This window comes from Delphinapterus leucas, chromosome 1, assembly GCF_059928025.1.
Source record: "Delphinapterus leucas isolate spDelLeu-1000000601 "Yukka" chromosome 1, BTC_Dleu_Yukka2, whole genome shotgun sequence".
Lineage (NCBI taxonomy): Eukaryota > Metazoa > Chordata > Mammalia > Artiodactyla > Monodontidae > Delphinapterus > Delphinapterus leucas.
Window position 1 is genome coordinate 14,773,502 of NC_143129.1, and position 19,811 is coordinate 14,793,312.

Sequence of the window (19,811 nt, forward strand, 5' to 3'; positions counted from 1 at the left end):
AACTGGGCATTAAAATATTGGAAGTACTAACAATTTGACCATTTCTAGTCTTTCTGCTGCGTTCCTACACAGTGTCTTTTTGTGATTAGTTCTGTAAAATCACACACCATAGAACTGTTCGCCTCTTATAAGTATATTTAGGAACAAAGACTTTGATAAGGAAGTAGAGCCTTATCATTCACACATTGTTTAATTAAGAAGCTGTCCTTGGATTTCAGAAAAACTGTTCTGTAAAAAGCATCTATTAAAAACTATCACTGATTTTACCAATCGCTCGGAAGCTCAGTAATGAAATCAATTTCATGGCATTTTAGATGAGACAAAAGTAAAACCAACAGCAGCAACAGTTAACCACAAAAAAACTTATTTTGATGGCTACACCAGGGTAACAACATCAGTTCCATAATTCACTAGGGGAATGGCGAGGAGGCAAGTTCTGTCCCCAAGAAAAGGTCAATAAATAAATCTTTAAGAATTTAAGTTCAATCTTACAGCTATGAGTTACCTTTTGAAGTCAGGAAGACCCAGGCAGATCTCATAAAATGGGTGTACCTAACCTTTTACCACCTTCCCCTCACCCACTCGACTCTGGAGACACTGGCCTGCGTGCTGCTGTATGGGCCTCAATTCTGACCCTGCGTGTCTTTCATGGAATGCTTGTCACCAGGCTCTGGCTCAACTGTCACCTCCTCAGAGAGGCCTCTCTCACTCCTTTCTGTAAAGAGTCCTATCTGACTTATTCACAGCAACAACCCTAGCAACCAGAACACGGTCTGACACAAATACTCATAAGCACTTGTTGAATGAATAATGCGTCCACGTACAATTTCAATAATACAAAAACAAATCTGATGACAATTTAAAAATAAGTGTTTTAGCAAAATACATATAAAGACAAATATCAGTGCAGAAACTAAAAAAAGAACAAAGACTCACAGATAACAAAGATTATTGCATAGATTAGTGGTTACCAAAGGGATAGGTAGTTGTGAGGTGAGTGAAATGGGTGAAGGGGTCAGCTGTATGGTGTATGGTACCTAGACTTGTGGTGGTGATCACTCTGTAGCATATACAGATGTTACTACAATGTTGTACAACTGAAACTTATTTAAAAAAAAACGGGCCCTGGTCAGATCACCTAGAAATAACCATCTTTAGGACATTAAAAAGAAAAAAGTTTGCTAAAAGTGAGCCAAAGGCTTATAATCATGGACGTCATGTATTTGGCTGTGTCAAGTATGCAACTTGCAGTATGACATCAACCACTGCAATCTGTCTTTTTAGAGCATAAAGCGTTACTTTTTTTTTTTTTTTTGTGGTACGCAGGCCTCTCACTGTTGTGGCCTCTCCCATAGTGGAGCACAGGCTCCGGACGCGCAGGCTCAGCAGCCATGGCTCACGGGCCCAGCCGCTCCGCAGCATGTGGGATCTTCCCGGACCGGGGCACGAACCCGTGACCCCTGCATCGGCAGGCGGACTCTCAACCACTGTGCCACCAGGGAAGCCCAGCGTTACATTTTAATAACATGAGATATTATGGCAAAGAACTCTCCCAAACTGAACCTCATAACTCCTCACTGACTTTAAATTCTCTAACCAGGTAGCATCCAATCTACTTGCAAGTTAATCAAAACAGCTTTTCTTTACACTCAGTTTAAAAAAAAAAGACACCCATGAATCAAATAATCACCCCACAGCTCTGTCAGCACAACTGGTCATTAAAGATAAATGTATGAAATTGAAAATGTTGGAGAACAAAGATTTCCTTCAACATCTGCTACTCACATAAAATGAATGGAACAAAAGAACCTCTGCATTCAGAGTGACTTACCGTTACAGACTTCAGCGTCATACCATGATAGGTGCCCATAGTGTCAATTTTGAAGCCTTCCGTTTCTATAAAGAAAGGGAGGTTACCATTAGACTTTACATATTTCATGATAAACAACAAACCTAAAGTAATAATCTACATTATATCTGACAGTTCAACAGAATAACAAAGCCTTGAATCTACTATAGATATAAAGTTAAATTACATACTTGTGAAGTTAGAAACTTTAAAAGGAGTACTGGTCTCCAAAATACATTCTATACACACCAATGAGCCCAAAATGTAGAAGCTGGTTAGGACTCTAAAACCATGTTCAATGGTCATATAGTTGGTTGGAAATATCAAAAATTAGATTGAATAAAATACTTTATAACCCCCAAATTATTTAGTCCTAATATTCAACTACAGCACCACTAAAAGCATCTAATACCATGAGACCTCCTTAACTTATAAAAAGCTGTGTTCCAAAATTACAATCATTAGCATATGTTATGTAACTCACAGAAAAGCAATGTTGTAAATAGCGACAGGGACTCCAGGACAGAGGCCCAATATACCTTTCTGTGATGGGTCCGATATTAAATATTTTACACACTGCAAGCCATATAGTCTCTGTCACGACTCCTGAATTTTGCAGTTGTTGTGCAAAAGCAGGATGAACAACATATGTAAACAAATGAGCACAGCCTGATTTGGCCCAAGGAGGTTCAGATTTGGTCTGTGGGCTCTAATTTGTCAACCCCTACTTTATATAATTCGTCCCAAAAGAAAAACATTGCAGTGGATAAAAGAACACATTACTGTCTTTCTACACCATGGATTCAGTACATGCCTTTATCCAGCAAATGAAACCAGCACACAAAATTCACTGTATAAAGACAACAAACCCTTTAATAAACTTAAATGGAGATTTCAGATTATGTAGGAAAAAAAATCGTAAATGATAAACTTCTAGTTGCCTCTAACCCATTTTTTCATGAATGAAGTCAAGATAAATGAAGATCCCAAGAGAAGTTGCGCTGACATCAGGCACCCCTCACTAGCCAACTTACTGATGCGGAAATGGTTCACTATTGAATTAGCTGTGTAGCTATCACAAAACAAGTCCTCACATGCCTACTCTAAAATCTATGCTTCCCAAGTTCTCAATGTATACCTTTATAAATGGGGAAATATGATTTTATATATAGAATTTCCATTCTAAAATAAACTTCTGAGAAACAGAATTAAGGCTAATAGCAGTAAATATTTATAGATAGCTTATTATACATACCAGTTACTATTCTGTGGACTTCATTAACTAGTTTAATCCCCACAATAACACTAAAAGATAAGGACTACTACTAACGCTACTATTAGTATTGTAATGACACACAGGAGGAAACTGAAAGAGACTGCACTTAAAGTAACTTATCAAAATTATTCTGTAAAATGCTGGACAGTATTTTTAGGCTTTGAAGGCCACACGATCTCTGTCGCAATTCAAACTGCTGTCACAGCACTAAAGGAGCCACAGGCAACACAAAAATGAATGAGTGTGGCTGTGTTCCAACAATACTTGATTCACGAAAACATGTACGTGGTGGCACAGACTTGGCCTGCAGACGTTAGTTCGCCAGCCCCTGCCCTGAAAACCAGGCCACAGTGCCTCTCAAGTTCAGCACAGCCACGGTAAGAGGAAGACCAAAATTAAGCAACTTGCCTTCTTTTCCTTTGAATCTTTCCTGGTCGTACCTGTTGTAGGCAGCTGGAATAGGCTGCTTGGTACGCAGTGTGGGATCCTGTAGAAAAATATAATAACTATGAGTTACATGTCAATATTGTTTAAATTGTTACTTAATACTGATAATAAAAAAACACAATAAGGGTATTGTTTTCTAAGCCTTCTTCTTCTCAATATTTGAGCCAATAAGACAAAAACAAGGAGTAGACAAAAGTGGGGAATCATCTGAAGCTGATTTTCAAGATACTATTTACTGCTAGAAAATTACCATCCCTGCCAGGGACAAGGCAAAGGACCCCAAGTAAACGTGCACAAAGGCACAAAGCAAAATTCTTAGACATTGCAGAAATAAAATCGGTGTACTTAGTAATTTCATTCTAATTACTTAAATTTCTTCACAAATTAATAAACTGTCTCCAGTCATGAATTATTTTTCTTTAACAAAAAAATCTTTTAATGCAAAGCTTATTGGGCTGACACTTTGGAGCCTTTTAACTGAATTATTCCAATTATTAATCCTTATATTAAATAAATAACAATGACAATAAACCCATGTATCAATGTACAGTGTAAAACTGAAGCTAACAAAGGTGTTTTTTAAAAATACTGAGAAAAACTTGCTAATCTAATGATGTATAATTTAATTCAAAAATACTTAATATAAAACTCAGTCTAATAATCTAAAGAAGCAGATTTAAAGAATATTCCCAAAATTGCTTGGGAAATTCATGGTATTCATAAATACTGAAATATGCTTCATTTCATTGCAACAGGATGCTACCGCTATTATTATTCCAAATAAAAGATACTCATTCAAGACTGTCACTAGGTATACACTTCTATTCTGAAATGCCAAACATTAAAATTTTCAAGTATTTTAATGATTACGGAAACACACAGAATATTCAGTCAAGAAGATAACGGCCGAACTGTTTTAAGATTTGACATAAGTTTCATGCCAGCTGCTATTCAAGATGTCAACCAATTCATGACCATAGGCGCCCTGTGTTTCACCATAACGGCACCTGCCCCACTCACTACCTGTCTGACTCATCTGTATGTCCCGCTAGACTACAAGCTCAAAGGGGCTTTCGTTCTTGTCCCTCTTGTATCCTTGTCAGCAAACTGCCTGACAAATAAGAGGCACTTAAAAACTTGCCAGAAAGTCACCTCAAGTGTTCGTTTAAATACCGGCAAAAATTCACTACCTCTAAAAGGGTAAACACCAAGGATTTCATGAACAAATAAAACTACTAGTTCTTGCAAAGACTGCATTAGTACTCTACCAAATTTTGACATACTTTCAAAAATTCTATATAAAAAGATTTTATTTGCATATTAATTTTCCTTTGCTGAACCTTATGAAACTGGCTTCATAGATTTCACTTATATGTGGAATCTAAAAAAGAAAACAAATCAACCAACCAAACAAAACAGAAACAGACTCACAGATGTAGAGAACAAACTGGTGGTCACCGAAGGGGTTGGGGGGAGTTGGGGCAAAATACGTAAAAGGGATTAAGAGGTACAAAATTCCAATTACAAAATAATTAAGTCACAGGGATGCAATATACAGCATAGTGAATACAGTCATTAATACTGCAATAACTGTGTATGGTAACAGACGGTTACTAGACTTACGGTTCTGATCAATTTGTAATATATATAAATGCAGACTCACTATGTTGTGTACCTGAAACTAATATAACATTGTATGTCAACTATAAAGAAGCAAATAAATACTCTAAGATGTTTTCAAAATTACAACACGGAATAATCGCTTTCATTAAAATTACTACATAAGCAGCAAAACATTCTTACCACAGGTGCCGCATTTGGGGCCGGTCGCTGTTCAGGTGCACGCCCTTCTTCTCTGGCTTTTACTGATTGAAGAATTGCAAAAATATTCTTGGAAAAATTCTGAAACAAATGGATTTTAATTATTAAGTCTTCTTAAAATTAAATATCCAAAAGCAGTAAGTTTATTTAATAAACAATTTCAGACTCAGTTTTCTTCCTATCAATTCTTCCCTACATCATAATGAGGTATGATTACTACACAAGTAAGTAAGAATCAACTGCTACTAGGAAATTCACCCAAAGACCAATTATTATAAACCCCGTGTTACTCACTTATTTTCATTTTACTTAAAGTGCATAACTGGCTATAAATTCATTCATATTCTCCATTTATTCAAATATGTAACCAGGAAACAAGTTAACATTAAAAAAAATAAAAATATGGCAGATTTGTTGCCTGGGGGCTTCTTAATTCTAAAAGAAATTAATCCTTCTGAAAGAAATCAACTACTATATTCTCTTCTAGGTATAATAAACTCCAGTGCTAATTTCAGACTGCTATAATTTTTATGAGATGTTGAAAGTTTTAAGATACTGTTTGTTAGGACTCAACATGCACTTTTCAAAGTTTTTAAGTTGGAATGCAATTTAAAAATTTAACTTAACTTTTGCATGAACAACCTTAGCAACACCGAACAAAGCTGACGAATCTGACTCCTCCTTCCTTCATGAAATATTCTTCTTTTACCTGAGTCTCTCCTTCAGTTCCCTTGGGGCTCTTCTAATTCTGCCTGTCAATCACTTATCATTTTAAGCAACATGTTTTGACTATAAGCCAAACACCTCGCTTGGCACTCAGACACAATGACGACTAAGAGAGACGTCATCCCTGTCCTCGTGAACCTCAAATGGTTTCTCTTCTCTATACAATTAAGAATACTGTTTCTTTGGCTTGGACAGCTTGTCCCTCCTAATTACTTTTTACTATTTAGGTATCATTCTCTCCTCGTGGTTCTAGACCAAGTTAGCTGCCCTTCTTGGGTAGCATCCCTATAATGTCATATGTCACAATTACTGCTTATTTAATTTTCTCTCTCCTATTAAAGAATATAACCTCTGTGAAAGCCAGGACCAATGCATCTCTAGTGAGTGCCCACCATGTGCCTGGCTGGTAGATGTTGAATAAATATTACACAAATAAACATGTATACAAAAGGAGAGACAGCCTGAAACATAACTTTAACCATTGCCCCACTAATAGTACTTACAAGTTCCTATAATTCTTTAGGACAGCAAACAAATGTCTCACAACCCCTTCCCACTCTCGAGAATTATGGCACACCCTAAAGAGTTTTATTATATAGGTTACAATATTTATCACATTACAAATTTAAACTAAAATGTTTTTAAAATATTAATTCCTACAAAAATGAGGGAAAAAACTATTCCACGTAAAAATAACTTGTTTTTATGAAAAAGTATTTTCCAAAATGCACAAAAAGTAAGGACAAGGAAGAGTGGCACTATGTTAAATTTAGGAAACTGTTAAGGTCTCAGTAGCAGAAAGAAACCTCCCAAATTCTAATTTTCTCATGAAAGTTCGCACTTTATTACTGGCAACAAATACTGTCAGTTCCATTTCTTGAATGAACAGGCTTTCTTCCCTCATTTTTGAAAAAATGCCAAATGCACAAGTGCTCTTTGTGGAGACAATCATCACATTTTGGGATGCAGGAGTGCTTTGTATGCTCTGATTTCATCACAGAAAATACTAGAAAGACATATACTCAAAGGTTAAGATTTAATAAAATCAGTAAATTTTCAAATTTCACCAAGGACATCATTAGTAGGTGAAGAACAAAATGGCTACTAGCAAAGTTTGGTGCCAATGCTTTGATTCATGCCAAGATGCCAGCAGTTAACCAACCACTGCTTTTGCACCAGCAGTGAGAAGGTCAACACAGTGACATATGCAAATAAAATCTTAATCCTATTATGAAAATAGTTGAAAATATGAAAGTCAAATTTCATTACTTTAAAAATAATAAAGCATTTCATGAGAGACACAAACTCTAGAAGAATCAATCAAAATGTTACTAGCTATCTTTGTGTGGTAGAATTACAGGGGATTATTATCTTCCTTTTAGTGGTCTCTTTTTATCAATCTTTCAAAGATGAACATATACTAGTGTATGTAAGTTTAAAAGTATGTTTTAAACAGTATTATAAAATCAGTCTGCCTTTTTGTAGGGTGTTTGAAGTGGTAATATAACTACAAAAGTATGTAGTTACATTTTTCATGGAATTTTAAACCTGTCTTTTATTTCAGAAACTCAGAAAAAAAGAAAGTCCTGATACCTGGGTAATAATGAAGATCTGTCAAAAATCACAGGGCCTTTCAGGGCTATAAGCACCTAAAAAGGTTTTTTTAGAGGGTTTATTTTAGAGTTTTGCAGATGAGAACAGTATACAGAGAGGGTTTCAGTTAAAATTGTTGCTTTTGACTTTTAAAAATGTTCATACTCATAGAAACAAACCTAGCTACCAAACAGTTCTTCTAGTATTAACTTATTTTTAAAATTACACATTGGTGCCAACAACAGTAAATTATATTAGAACACTAAGTTTTGAAATGATGGTACAATCCTGCCACCTAGAGCTCAAAGAAAATTGTTCATTTCAAACATTACAATGAACGTTGGTAGAACAATATAAGTAACAATATTTAACTATTAGCCATACTAGGCAGTAAAAATGCGTATCAACAGATCACTTTATTTTAAATACAAAAATGAAAGTTTACTCATGTTCTCAAATTTCTCTATAATTCTAAGCTCTGGAGAATGATTCTTAACCTTGACCTCAAGTACTTTGTAAAACAAGTCAAAGTACAAAAGAAAAAGAATTCTTTCCTTCATATATTCTTTTCTAGTAGCTTTATTCCTACTAAAATGGCACAGTAAACTTAAGGCCAGAATCCAAAGAAAACCAGTCTGCCTGGACCAATGTTAAAGTTCACTTTCATCAGTAATCTCATAACTTCTATAAACCTTCTCACCAAATCACCACTGTGAACTGCGCATCAGTGAAGAATTAACATTTAAGGGGAAATTCAGATGTGTGGGAGGAAAAGACAGGTGAAAAGAGGTAAGTGAAACAGAATCAACGCAACCTTTTTGGAGATGTATTAAGATACTAAACATCCAGTATCTTTCAACTTATCTTTCAAAATTTAAAGTACATATCTCCTTTAATCAGCAATTCACTTCTAGGAATTAATCCTTTTGCTAAATAGACATAAATGCACAAAGGTGTATGAACAAGGATGTTTTTTAATGCAGTTTTGTAATCATGAATAGGAAGGGAATAGGAAGGGAAGGAGACAGGGAGAAGGGGAGGAGGAGGGAGGAAAGGGAAGGAAGAAAACCCACAATCCTGTAGCAAAAAACAAAACAACTCCATTAATAAGGAATAAACATCCACCTAACAGACTATAATGTATCAAACACACTCAATACACGTTTGCTGACTGATTTTCGTTAAGTTCTCTACTTCGTGAGGAAAAAAATTAATAACGGTATTAATGATCAGAGAGCTTGCCATCAATATTCCTAGTTCATTAGGTTTAAGCAAAAATCTCATCAACAAGAAAACTGTAGATCTCTTTGGATTTACAAATGAGCTGAAAATAAAGGGACTCGCGCTTTGAATCAGACTTTTTCATCAGCCTCTCTGGTGACCAACAACCAAACACATGCTAGAATGGAATGGTAAATATGGCCCCTTAGAAGTCTACATTATTACCGATCTGTCAGATATAAACTTGAAACTTCCTCCTCATGGGAAACTTTAACCAGTTTTATAACCAACTGTAGATGAAACACACACACACTGACTCTAACGAACAAATAAAATATTTCAATTACCTTTCCTGTGCTCTGTAAGATAGTTGTTCGTGTCCTCCACACCCTTTCTCTGCTGACAATATCTCGGGTCACGTCTACTTCAGCATCCACAAAACTCCTCTGTTTTAGGGCAGTTATATCATCATCTAAGTCAGTCTTGATGGTAGATCGTTTCTTAGCCATAATTTTGGCTTTGATTGCAGCAATTTTTTCCACTGACATAGCTTCGGACAAAGACCTGAAAGCAATTTCTTTCTTAATATTCACAGCAAGGATCTCTTAAGCACATCATAAAATATTTTGTGACATTTTTAAGTTCCTGGTAATAACACTATAAGTGGCAATAATTAAGCTTTCCTTCTTATATATAAAACTGACATGTTTGATAATTTATAACCATGTAAGAAAGAGACCCTATAGAAATATTGCACTATAAGCAAATTAGTAATTTCTTAGAAGGAACAATGCAAAAAATTTTTCACATTTTTTTTAACCTTTTGCCCTCCCAATCAGAGATTTTGCACAAGCTGATCACATACCCTGGGACACCCCTCCCTCACCCTGCCTTTAAAACTACTTTGCTGAAACCCTTCGGATTGTTTGGGCTTTTTGAGCACAAGCCACCCGTTCTCCTTGCTTGGCCCTGCAATAAACCTTTCTCTGCACTTCCCCCCACCCCCCAAAAAAGCCCTTTTCTATGAGACTTTTACTTGCTAACCCTCCCTCCCACCCATGCAAATTATACAAACACACACACATATGTGAGCATGTGCATGCACCACCCTGGAATGGGGGTAAAAATTTTTCATTCTGTGAAGACTTCACAGTTTAGGTTTTCCTTGAAACTTATTTCAAGGTTTCAAATCTATATGCTACAATGTACAACATATCAATTTTATAGATGACAGAGGCTTTTTTATATGCCACATAAACATATACTCCTTTTAAAGCCTAGAAGATAAAACAATATTTTGAAATTTTCTTTTTCTTTCCTTTATTTTCAAATAACATGTGAAATAGAAAACAGAGCCTATGCTTTCAGAACTATTTAGAAAACAAAAAAGACAACAATGAAAGTATAGATTTCATTAAGATCACAATCTTAAGCTTAGTGTCATTTTTCAAAATGTAAAACAAGAAAAAGAGTTTGGATACCTTAACAACAGTTGATAAAATTATTAGTCTAATCACAAGATGACAATCTTGAAATACGTTTAAACAACATGTGGGAAAAGGACAGGAATTCCTGCAGGTTTAAACATGGTAGTATTACATAGTATGTATTTTATTTACATTAGGTATGAAAGTACTTGCTCAAAGTATATGCTCTATATGCATTAGTATTTGACTCATTTTACATAATAATACACAACTTTCCCTTAAAATCTAAAGCATACCAGCATACCTTGAGCCAAATACTTTTCTAAACTATAATCAAACGTGCATTGGACATTCAATCATTGGACTTGTACTTCCAGCCAAGATGAAGTAACAGGGACTGGATTAACTCTCCTGTCTTGAAACAACCAGTCAAAATACATGAAACAATAGTTTACACAATACATGACATCAAGCAATGAAAGACAGTGATCTCTGACAAATGCAAACTAAATAATTAAGTCCTATGAAAGCTGCAGTTTATGGCCTTGAAAGTTTCCAACATGGCAGAGGGAGGAGAACCCAGGCAAAACAGTGTATTTCCTGATCTGAGAAAATGGTGCTGGGATTCTTCCATACGCAAGAACAAGGCGTATGGAAACTCACAGGCCAGAGTACCTGAGAAGAGAGAGCTGCACAGAAGGTCCCCCTCGAGTATTCCAGCAGAATACTGATTAGCACATAAACAAGTGGAAACTAAAGCTAGGAACAGAACCACCAAGAGTGTTAGAGGGAACAGTGTCCAGCACTCACTCAGGATGAATAATAATACCTGTTGCCACCAGCCAGACTAAAAACCTCATATTCCTGGGGCATTAGGTAGAGTACTCAGAATGGTCTTGACTTTGCAATGGTGGGGAATAACTACTCTAAATTAACATTGTTCAAATAACAAAGCTTAAAATCAAGACTCAAAAGGAAAAAACTGTTTCCAAGTGATTTAACTGTGTCCCAAAACAAAACTAAAGAAAATTTAGAAGAATACAAAAACATCTAGCACTCAACAACATAAAATGCAAAATGTCTGGTATCCAAAGATTATAAGGCATATAAAGGAACAGGAAAATACAAGCCAAAATGAGGAGAAATCTCAACCAAAAACACTATAAACTGACACAGACGTAGGACTAGCAAACAAGACATTAAAATAATTAATGCAACTATTCCATATGCTCAACAAGTAAAGACATGGACTGCATATTTAGCCACCTTGTAGAGATAAAAAAATACAATGTTGGAGACTACAAATGTAATGTGAATATAATTACAGAAGAAAATATTAGTGAACTATAGAAATTATCCAAAATGAACAGAAAAAAGAATCCAAAAAAAGAAAAGAACCCAAGTGAGCTGTTGGACAGCTTCCAGCAGAATACGAGTAATTAGGCCAGAAAGAGGGAAAAAGAAAAAAATTTTAAGAAACAATACCAAAAATTTTCTAAATTCAATGAAAATTATGAACCCAAAAATCCCCTCAAAAAGCTCAATGGACCTCAAGCACAAGAAAGATGAAGAACACTCCTCCAAGTCATGTGATAATTACATAACTCAAAACCTGCAATACAGAAAATTTTTAAAGTAGTCAGAGAAAAAAGGGCACATTTAAAGAAACAAAAATAAGGATGACAGATTTCTAATCAGAAACAATGCAATCAAGAAGGCAGCAGTACAACATCTGTAAAGTACTTTAAAAAGACGTAGCTTGGAATTCCATATCCAGTGAAAATTAAAAAAAAAAAAGGAGAAATAAACTTTTTCAAAAATAAAAATTAAGTTGAAAGAATCACTAGCAAACCTGCACAAAAATGAAATGTTAAAAGAAGTCTTTTGTGGGGTGGGGTGAGAAGTCTTTCCGGCAGAAGGAAAAAATATGGGTACACAGGTCTACAACAGTAAAGAAGAGGCATGGAAAGGGTATATAAAATTTTTTTCTTATTTAAATCTCTTTAAAAGATAGTTGTTTAAACAAAAATAAGAACGATGCATATTGGTGTTTATAACACACGTATGAGTAAAATATATGACAGCAGTATCACAGAGGCCAAGAGGAGGGAACTGGGAGTGCCTTCTAGCTGAGGCTCCGTGCTTACTCACACGGTGATGGAGCACGAAAGGTGGACTGTGACCCTAGCAACCACTCAAACAGGACAACAGCATAAACTAATCAGCCAACAAAAAAGACAGAAAGGAATTACACCATGTATTCATTTAATCCAAAATTAAATGAATTTCCTTTTTGGGGGACAAAATTTTAGTCCCCCAAAAAGGAAAAAGAACAAAGAGACAAACAGAAAACAGCAAATTAAAACTAGAATTAAGCATATCAATAATCATGTTAAATGTAAATATTTAACACATGGTACTTTACAGAAAAAGTTTATTAATCACTGCTATAAACCAACAAAAGATTTCATGATAAACGAGTGGCTTGGATTATAGAGTAATTTTTAAAAAGGAAAGATCAATATGGTAACAGAATCAAGAAGCTTCCAGAAAGCATAAGTAGCACAATGGCTTCCAATCCTCCCATCATAAAACATGCTCAAGTATCTTCTGAACTGAAGGCAATGAAGAACACATGTAGACAGCATACTAATATCCCTTTTTTCCATGTATACTTACATATACCTAGACTGTTCAGTTTCTACTAAAGAAATTCTTACCTGATCTGTTCAGTCTGTACAATCCCTTCTTTGTGACCCTCCAAACGAGCAGCCAATCTCTCTTTATCAAGGCGTACACACTCTTCATCCTGAAAATAATCACTCAGTGAATATTTTAAATTTTTATTTAACTTGTAGAACAACAACAACAAAAAACACTGCACATAACTTTTCCTTACCCAAGTTCCCACCTATAAAGTCCCAGGTATCACTGGCCTTTGGTCAATTTTAAAATATTTTTAGTTAAATAAAGACAACAATAATAAATATATGTTGGATCATGTAAGATTAAAACTGACTAAAAGCTTACAAATAAACTTTAGTTTTTTCTATGATTAAGTGTTCTTCCCATAACATATCATAGCAACTTTTATTCAGAAAGATAACATACAACAAATAAATTCCTTCTCTTCAGGGAAGTGTGTAACTAAATTTTATCAGAAGGCTTTGCCACAGTCAAAAATTTCATTTTGGGTCTAGATTTTTTTTATCTGTTGCCCCAGGTCCTGAATCTGTCAGCACAGAACAAAACACCAGAAGTGAAACTTTAATGGTTTTCAAAGTGTGTTCCTCAGAACATCAGGAGCTTCCTACAAAGTGCCCAGGAGCCACTTCTTATCTGAATTCAACTTTGGTAGCTCGACTTTTACCTCATTTAGATATTAGAATATCAGGTAAAAGTCAGTCTGAAAAGTGTTCGGTTACTTAAAAACAAAACTTACTAATTCTGATCTAGTTCAATGCCCACATTCAACAGACAAGAAAACTGAGAACCAGAGTCAGCGTCTATGGCTAACAAATATGAAATTGTATAAAAACCATCAGTACGTTCAAGAGGTCCAGAGAGATGTGCTCCAATTGTGTTCTAACCATGTAAAACTCGAAACAGGCATATTGCTGAGATGAATGCAAAGATTAATATTTTAACAAGCACATTAAATTCTTTCCATTTGTAAGAATGATTTAACACGTATTACTCAAGTTCCTTCGGAAACTGATTTTTTTTTGGCCGCACCGTGTGCCTTGTGGGGATCTTAGTTCCCCAACCAGGGATCAAACATGGGCCCTCAGCAGTGAAAGCAGGGAGTCCTAACTATTGGACTGCCAAGGAAGTCTCAGGAGACTGATTTTAGAGACAACTGCAGCCTAGGTTTTAACCAGATCCTAAGGTTTCTCTCTGCTAGCATAGTGCCCAGCAGGTCCTCAATATAGATCTGCTAAACTGAAAACTGTTTATGTAATGTATCAATAGCTATTTATGTAATTTATTTTAGCCCTACAAATGCTCTGGAAAGCATTTTACGATGCTATTTCTTGCTGGTTTCTAAAGTTACCAGATCCTAGCAATTTTGCATTTCTGATATGTTCAATTTTTTTTCAAATAATTAAACCATGAAGTTCACGTTTTTCCAACTAAATGGTATCTCTAAATTCACTTTTTAACAAAATTTATTTTTGGCTGCGTTGGGTCTTCGTTGCTGCGTGGGCTTTCTCTAGTTGCGGCGAGTGGGGGCTACTCTTCGTTGCGGTGTGCGGGCTTCTCATTGTGGTGGCTTCTCTTGTTGCGGAGCACGGGCTCTAGGTGCGCGGGTTTCAGTAGCTGTGGGTCGCAGGCTCTAGAACGCAGGCTCAGTAGTTGTGGCGCACGGGCTTAGTTGCTCTGCAGCATGTGGGATCTTCCCAGACCAGGTCTTGAAGCCATGTCCCCTGCATTGGCAGGCGGATTCTTAACCACTGCGCCACCAGGGAAGTCCTAAATTCACTCACTTTGTACAAAGTGGATTATAACTTCCTTACACACAAAGAGAGTTGGGGAAAATGTCAGTTCTACTGCCAAAAAATTTGTACCCAGGATAGTGGACTAGGTAGGAGCCACACTGCCTGGGCTCTAATCCCAGTTTTGTGCACCTCAGCAAGTCACTTGTCTCTGAGCCTGTTTGCTCACAGATGACATGCACAGTACTGCAGACTTCAGGAGGTGGTGGTGAGGATTACATGAGTTAATGACATACATAAAGTACATACAGTATCACCTAGCACAGAATAACAACGAGCTAATTATCACTATCATCTGAAAAACATCGTGTCTATGTCTCAGAGTACCCTTACGTAAAATTATGTAATCTTAGCATCAAATTTTGTCAGTGATTCTACTGTATGTACTTACCAACCAACCCTGTCTCTGTAAGTTACCTTTCTTATCCTTAATTGTGGATGCTTTGCTGTTCATGAAGCAGGCAAAAGGTACAACTATTTGATTTTTATATAAGTGTGAAATGACAAAACTTAAGTTTCTAGTAATGTTAACACTACTGGTGACCCCAAGTGTTATTCCTATACTGGTCATTGATATATAGCCAGTTCAGTCATTTCTCAGATTTTAAGTGTGCCTCTAATACATGATCCTCCATTTTCAGAGGGTTTATATGCAACTGATCTAGGGCTTGTTACAAATTTAAATAAACAGTATTGTACTCATACAATTTAAACTCCGAAAGTTTAATTGTCTTATGCAGTATACGAGCTGGTCAACAAATTTTCTTTTCAACGTTAACTGCACTGCTTACAGGGTTCTATTTAACATGAACTACCCTTGTTTACCAATACTAATATTCCACTTGCTGGCTATAAAATGCTACCAAAAAAACATATAACCTGATACGTCAATATTGGAAGAAGTAACTGGAATAAGGACTTCATGTTCACGCCTCTTCAGAGTGGAGTAAACGCCTACACCACCTTATTCCAGAGGTAGGCACAACACAACACAAAGGCCAAATCTGGCTGGCCATGTTTCATAAAGTTTTATTGGAATACAACCTCGCCTGTTCATTTATGCATCGCCTGTGCGTGCTCTCACACTACAGCGGCAGAGTGAAAGAGCTGGACAAAGACTACAAGGCCCAAAAGGCCTGAAGTGGCTGCTATCTGGCCCTTTATAGAACAAGCCTTCTGACCACTCATCTAGGCCAACACTTTCATCGTAAGGGTATAAAGATAAAGAAAATAAAGTGATTTGTCCATCACACAGCTTGTATGTGAGAGATCTTACACGATAGCTCAAGCTACTTATTAATCAACTGTTCATTCTAATATTGCCACTTTTCAGGAAAACAAAAGTTCTGAGCACTACTATGAGCAAAGAATTCTTACTACTACATGAGTCCAATCTCCATAAAAAAACCAAATCAGTTAAAATAAAGTTCCATTACCTCAATTCGCGGTTTTTTTGCTTCTGCCAAAACTTCATCTGCAGCTCGTTTGACTGTAAGGAAAAAAGAAGTAAATAAACATATAGTTTGGGGACTGGTGTTTGAAAGTTCAATATAAACATGCAACAAGACATACCTTGAGTAGATCTCTGCAGACCTATTTCTAGAGGGGCACTTCTGTCTATACTGGCCGATGTTGCTGAAGATTTAAAAAGATTTCTGTGAGAAGATAAATATTTGAAGACAGGTATTGGATATATTTACAAGTAAATGTTCAAGATTTGTTATATTTCTTACTTTATATACGGTTATTTCCCTTAAAAAATGTTTTAAAGCAGGCTTGTAAAAGCATTTTATTATAAGTGATTAATCTGTATTAGAAAGTCTGTAAGAGGACAAACTATTTTTGACCATTTAACTTACAAACTGAGATAACCTGACTGAAATCAACTTCAAAGAATATACTCCAATATCACAACACATGTATGTAAAAGTGTATGTAAACATAAATAAAAACATAAACGTATATATATATAAGGGAACAACATTAGAGCACAGCTCTGAATGGGGTGGTGAGAAGTGAGTCATGTGACAACGCAGAGAAACAAAATGTTAACACAGAGGGAACAGCAAGTGCAAGGACTCTAAGGTTAGAAAAGCTAAAAGAACCAGGAAGACTGGACTTCTGAGGGCAGAGGAAGACTGGGAGAGGATGAGGGCACAGAGACAGACAGAAGCACAGTCGCGAAGCTCAGGAAAGGAGGATGGACTGTATTCTAAGTGTGACGGGAAGCCACAGGATGGCCTTAAGCAGGTGGGTGACACAATCAAGTTCAGAGGCTTTTTCAAAAATAGGTCCCTCTGAGTGGTGAGCAGAGGCTACACTGTAGGAAACAGTGGAGCGAGGACCTTCAGGAGGGCTACGCAATGGTCTAAAGAGGAAGGTGGAGCGGGGTGGGCGTACAATGGTAAGAAGCTGTCATACTTTCAAAGGTAAAGAAAGGACTTGCTGATGGAATGGACGTGAGCTGTGAGAGAAGAGAATCAAAGATTTCTCCAGGGTTGGTGGCCTAAGCAACTGTGTGTATAGGGTACCATTTACTGAGACAGGAACACTGGGAGAACAGACTTGCTGCTTCCGTTCTGTCGGTGCGGAGAAGGGAAGGAAGGACTCGGCACTCTATTGTGGATATGCTACATTTCACACGCCTGTTAAATACCCAAGGGAAGATGCTGACAGTGAATTTCTAAATGTGAAGCTCAGGAACACATCAGTGTTGGAGATAAGGAAGCAAGAAAAAAAAGTGAGGCAGACAATGAGTGGAAAGAGAACCTCCAGAGTCTGGTGCCCCAAACACCAAGTCAAGAAAGGCTTTCCAAAAGGGAGTAAGTGGTCAGCAGTATCAAAGCCTGAGAGGTCAAGTAAGCTGCGAAGCGGAGAGACCAAAGGATCTGCTAGTCCTTAGGTCAGTGCTGAGCTCATAAGGGTGATTTGAGTGAGATGGTGAGGAAGAAAGTCAGACTGGAGTAGATTCAAGAGAGAATCAGAGGCAAAGAGGAGGCAGTGACACCACACAACCCTTGCAAAGAATTTTGTAATGAAAAAGAGAAGACAAATGGACCAGTAGAGAGTAGGAAGGTGGGGGACAGGGGGCTCAGAGAACTTTTTTAATGCGAGAGACCACGGTGTATGTTCTAAAGGGAATGGCGCAGAAGAAAGAGAACTGACGGTGAAAGACAGAAGCAGCAATGTGCAAAGGCACAGTCTCTGAGAGTGCGAAAGGAGATGAAACCCACACGCAGGGAAGGGGTGACTGGCCCCAAGAGTCAAGTGCATCCACTATAACAGGAAGGAGAAGACAGCATGTGGACACAGCTGCAGGCAGGGGAAGTTTTTAGTGGGAATCCACGATCTCGTCCCACTAATTCTTATTTCACAGGGAAAAAAAAAAAGCAACAATGTCTATTTAAGAGTGAGAGCAATTAAAAAATTACTCACATGCTTCACCATTGAGATATCCAAGCAGATCTTTTCGGTCAGGTCTTCTAACCACCGGAATATTTTCAGTCTAAAGTCAAAATTTTAAAATAGATATCAAATCAATAACAATTATAAGAAACTTGGTAAAGATCAACATCCTGTAAAGTCTGAATTTTATTCCAACATATCTTGATAACATATATTTAGAATCATGTTTTTTAGAAAATAATTAGGCTGAAAGAACCTAATAAAATCTTGACAATTTTTAAGCATATTAATTTTTGGTAACTTTATCCTCAAAATTCCAGTAAGATATACAAAAGATAAGCATTAGAAATGAAACAATAACCCTATCCTCTTTGAAATACCGATTACAGTCTTTGTTGTCCCTTGGCTTATTCTAAGTATTTATTTTTTAATTTTACTCATGATGTTTTGCTTTTCAGGACAAATATCATTTTAGTCCCATTGCTTGCTCATTTTATTCAAGGTTTCCAAAGTGCTTTCTTTTCTCACACCCAAACTAGACCTCCTCCAAATACGGTAACTGAACTGTTTCAAATAAACTAAATGAGCCACTAAAACTATATTTTCATAATTAACAATAAGTACATGTTCCAACAACATATACTGAGGAAAGGACAGGCTTTTCAATAAATGGTCCTGGGAAAACTGGACAACTACATGCAAAAGAATCAAACTGGACCACTTTCTTATACCATATACAAAAATAAACTCAAATGGATTAAAGACTTAAATGTAAGAATTAAGAAACAATAAAACTCTTAGGAAAAAACATAGGCAGTGTGTTCTTTGACATGAGTCTTACCAATATTTTTTTGGATTTGTCTCCTCAGGCAAGGGCAACAAAATAAAAAAACGGACTACATCAAACTAAAAAGCTTTTGCACCATGAAGGAAACCATCAACAAAATGAAAAGGCAACCTTCTGAATGGGAGAAGATACTTGCAAACAATATATCCAATAAGGGATTAACATCCAAACTATATAAAGAACTCACACGACTCAACGTCAAAAAAGCAAACAACCCAATTATGAAATAACTAAGTCATGGGAATGTAATGCACAGCACAGGAATATACTCGATAATACTGCAAAAATTCTGTATGATGACAGATGGTTACTAGACTTATTGTGGTGATTAATTCACAATGTACATAAATGTTGAATCACTATGTTGTACACCTGAAAATATTTTATTACTGTATATCGACTACATTTTAACTAAAAAACAGAAAAAAGAAAATGATTAAAAAAATAGGTATGTGTTGCTTAGGCACAGGGAAAAAATCAGGAGACTATACAGAAAAATGTTAATGACAGTTGTTTACTTTCTACGTTACGTATCTCTTTTCTTATCCTTGAGTGTGTATAAATTTTGTAAGCAGGGGAAAGAAATTGAAAAATTAAATCTGGAAAATGTATCTATTGTGCTACATGAGTAGTTTTCCTTTAATCTCCTATATTAGCAATTTGTAAAGAGGTAAGCAAAACAAATAAAACTGTATACTTTAGG

At 36.3% G+C, this 19,811-nt stretch overlaps 1 protein-coding gene across 1 annotated transcript in view; it reads right to left on the bottom strand.

Annotated features, from left to right (window-relative positions):
* Positions 1–19,811, bottom strand: part of CDC73 (cell division cycle 73) — a 95,620-nt gene that overhangs the window by 71,498 nt on the left and 4,311 nt on the right. The window contains exons 3-10 of the mRNA XM_022579200.3: positions 18,292–18,361; positions 16,429–16,491; positions 16,293–16,345; positions 13,081–13,169; positions 9,281–9,497; positions 5,376–5,474; positions 3,534–3,612; positions 1,832–1,896 (exon numbers count right to left, since the gene is read on the bottom strand). Of these exons, the coding sequence (XP_022434908.1) occupies positions 1,832–1,896; positions 3,534–3,612; positions 5,376–5,474; positions 9,281–9,497; positions 13,081–13,169; positions 16,293–16,345; positions 16,429–16,491; positions 18,292–18,361 (735 nt within the window). The remainder of the gene's footprint in view (positions 1–1,831; positions 1,897–3,533; positions 3,613–5,375; positions 5,475–9,280; positions 9,498–13,080; positions 13,170–16,292; positions 16,346–16,428; positions 16,492–18,291; positions 18,362–19,811) is intronic.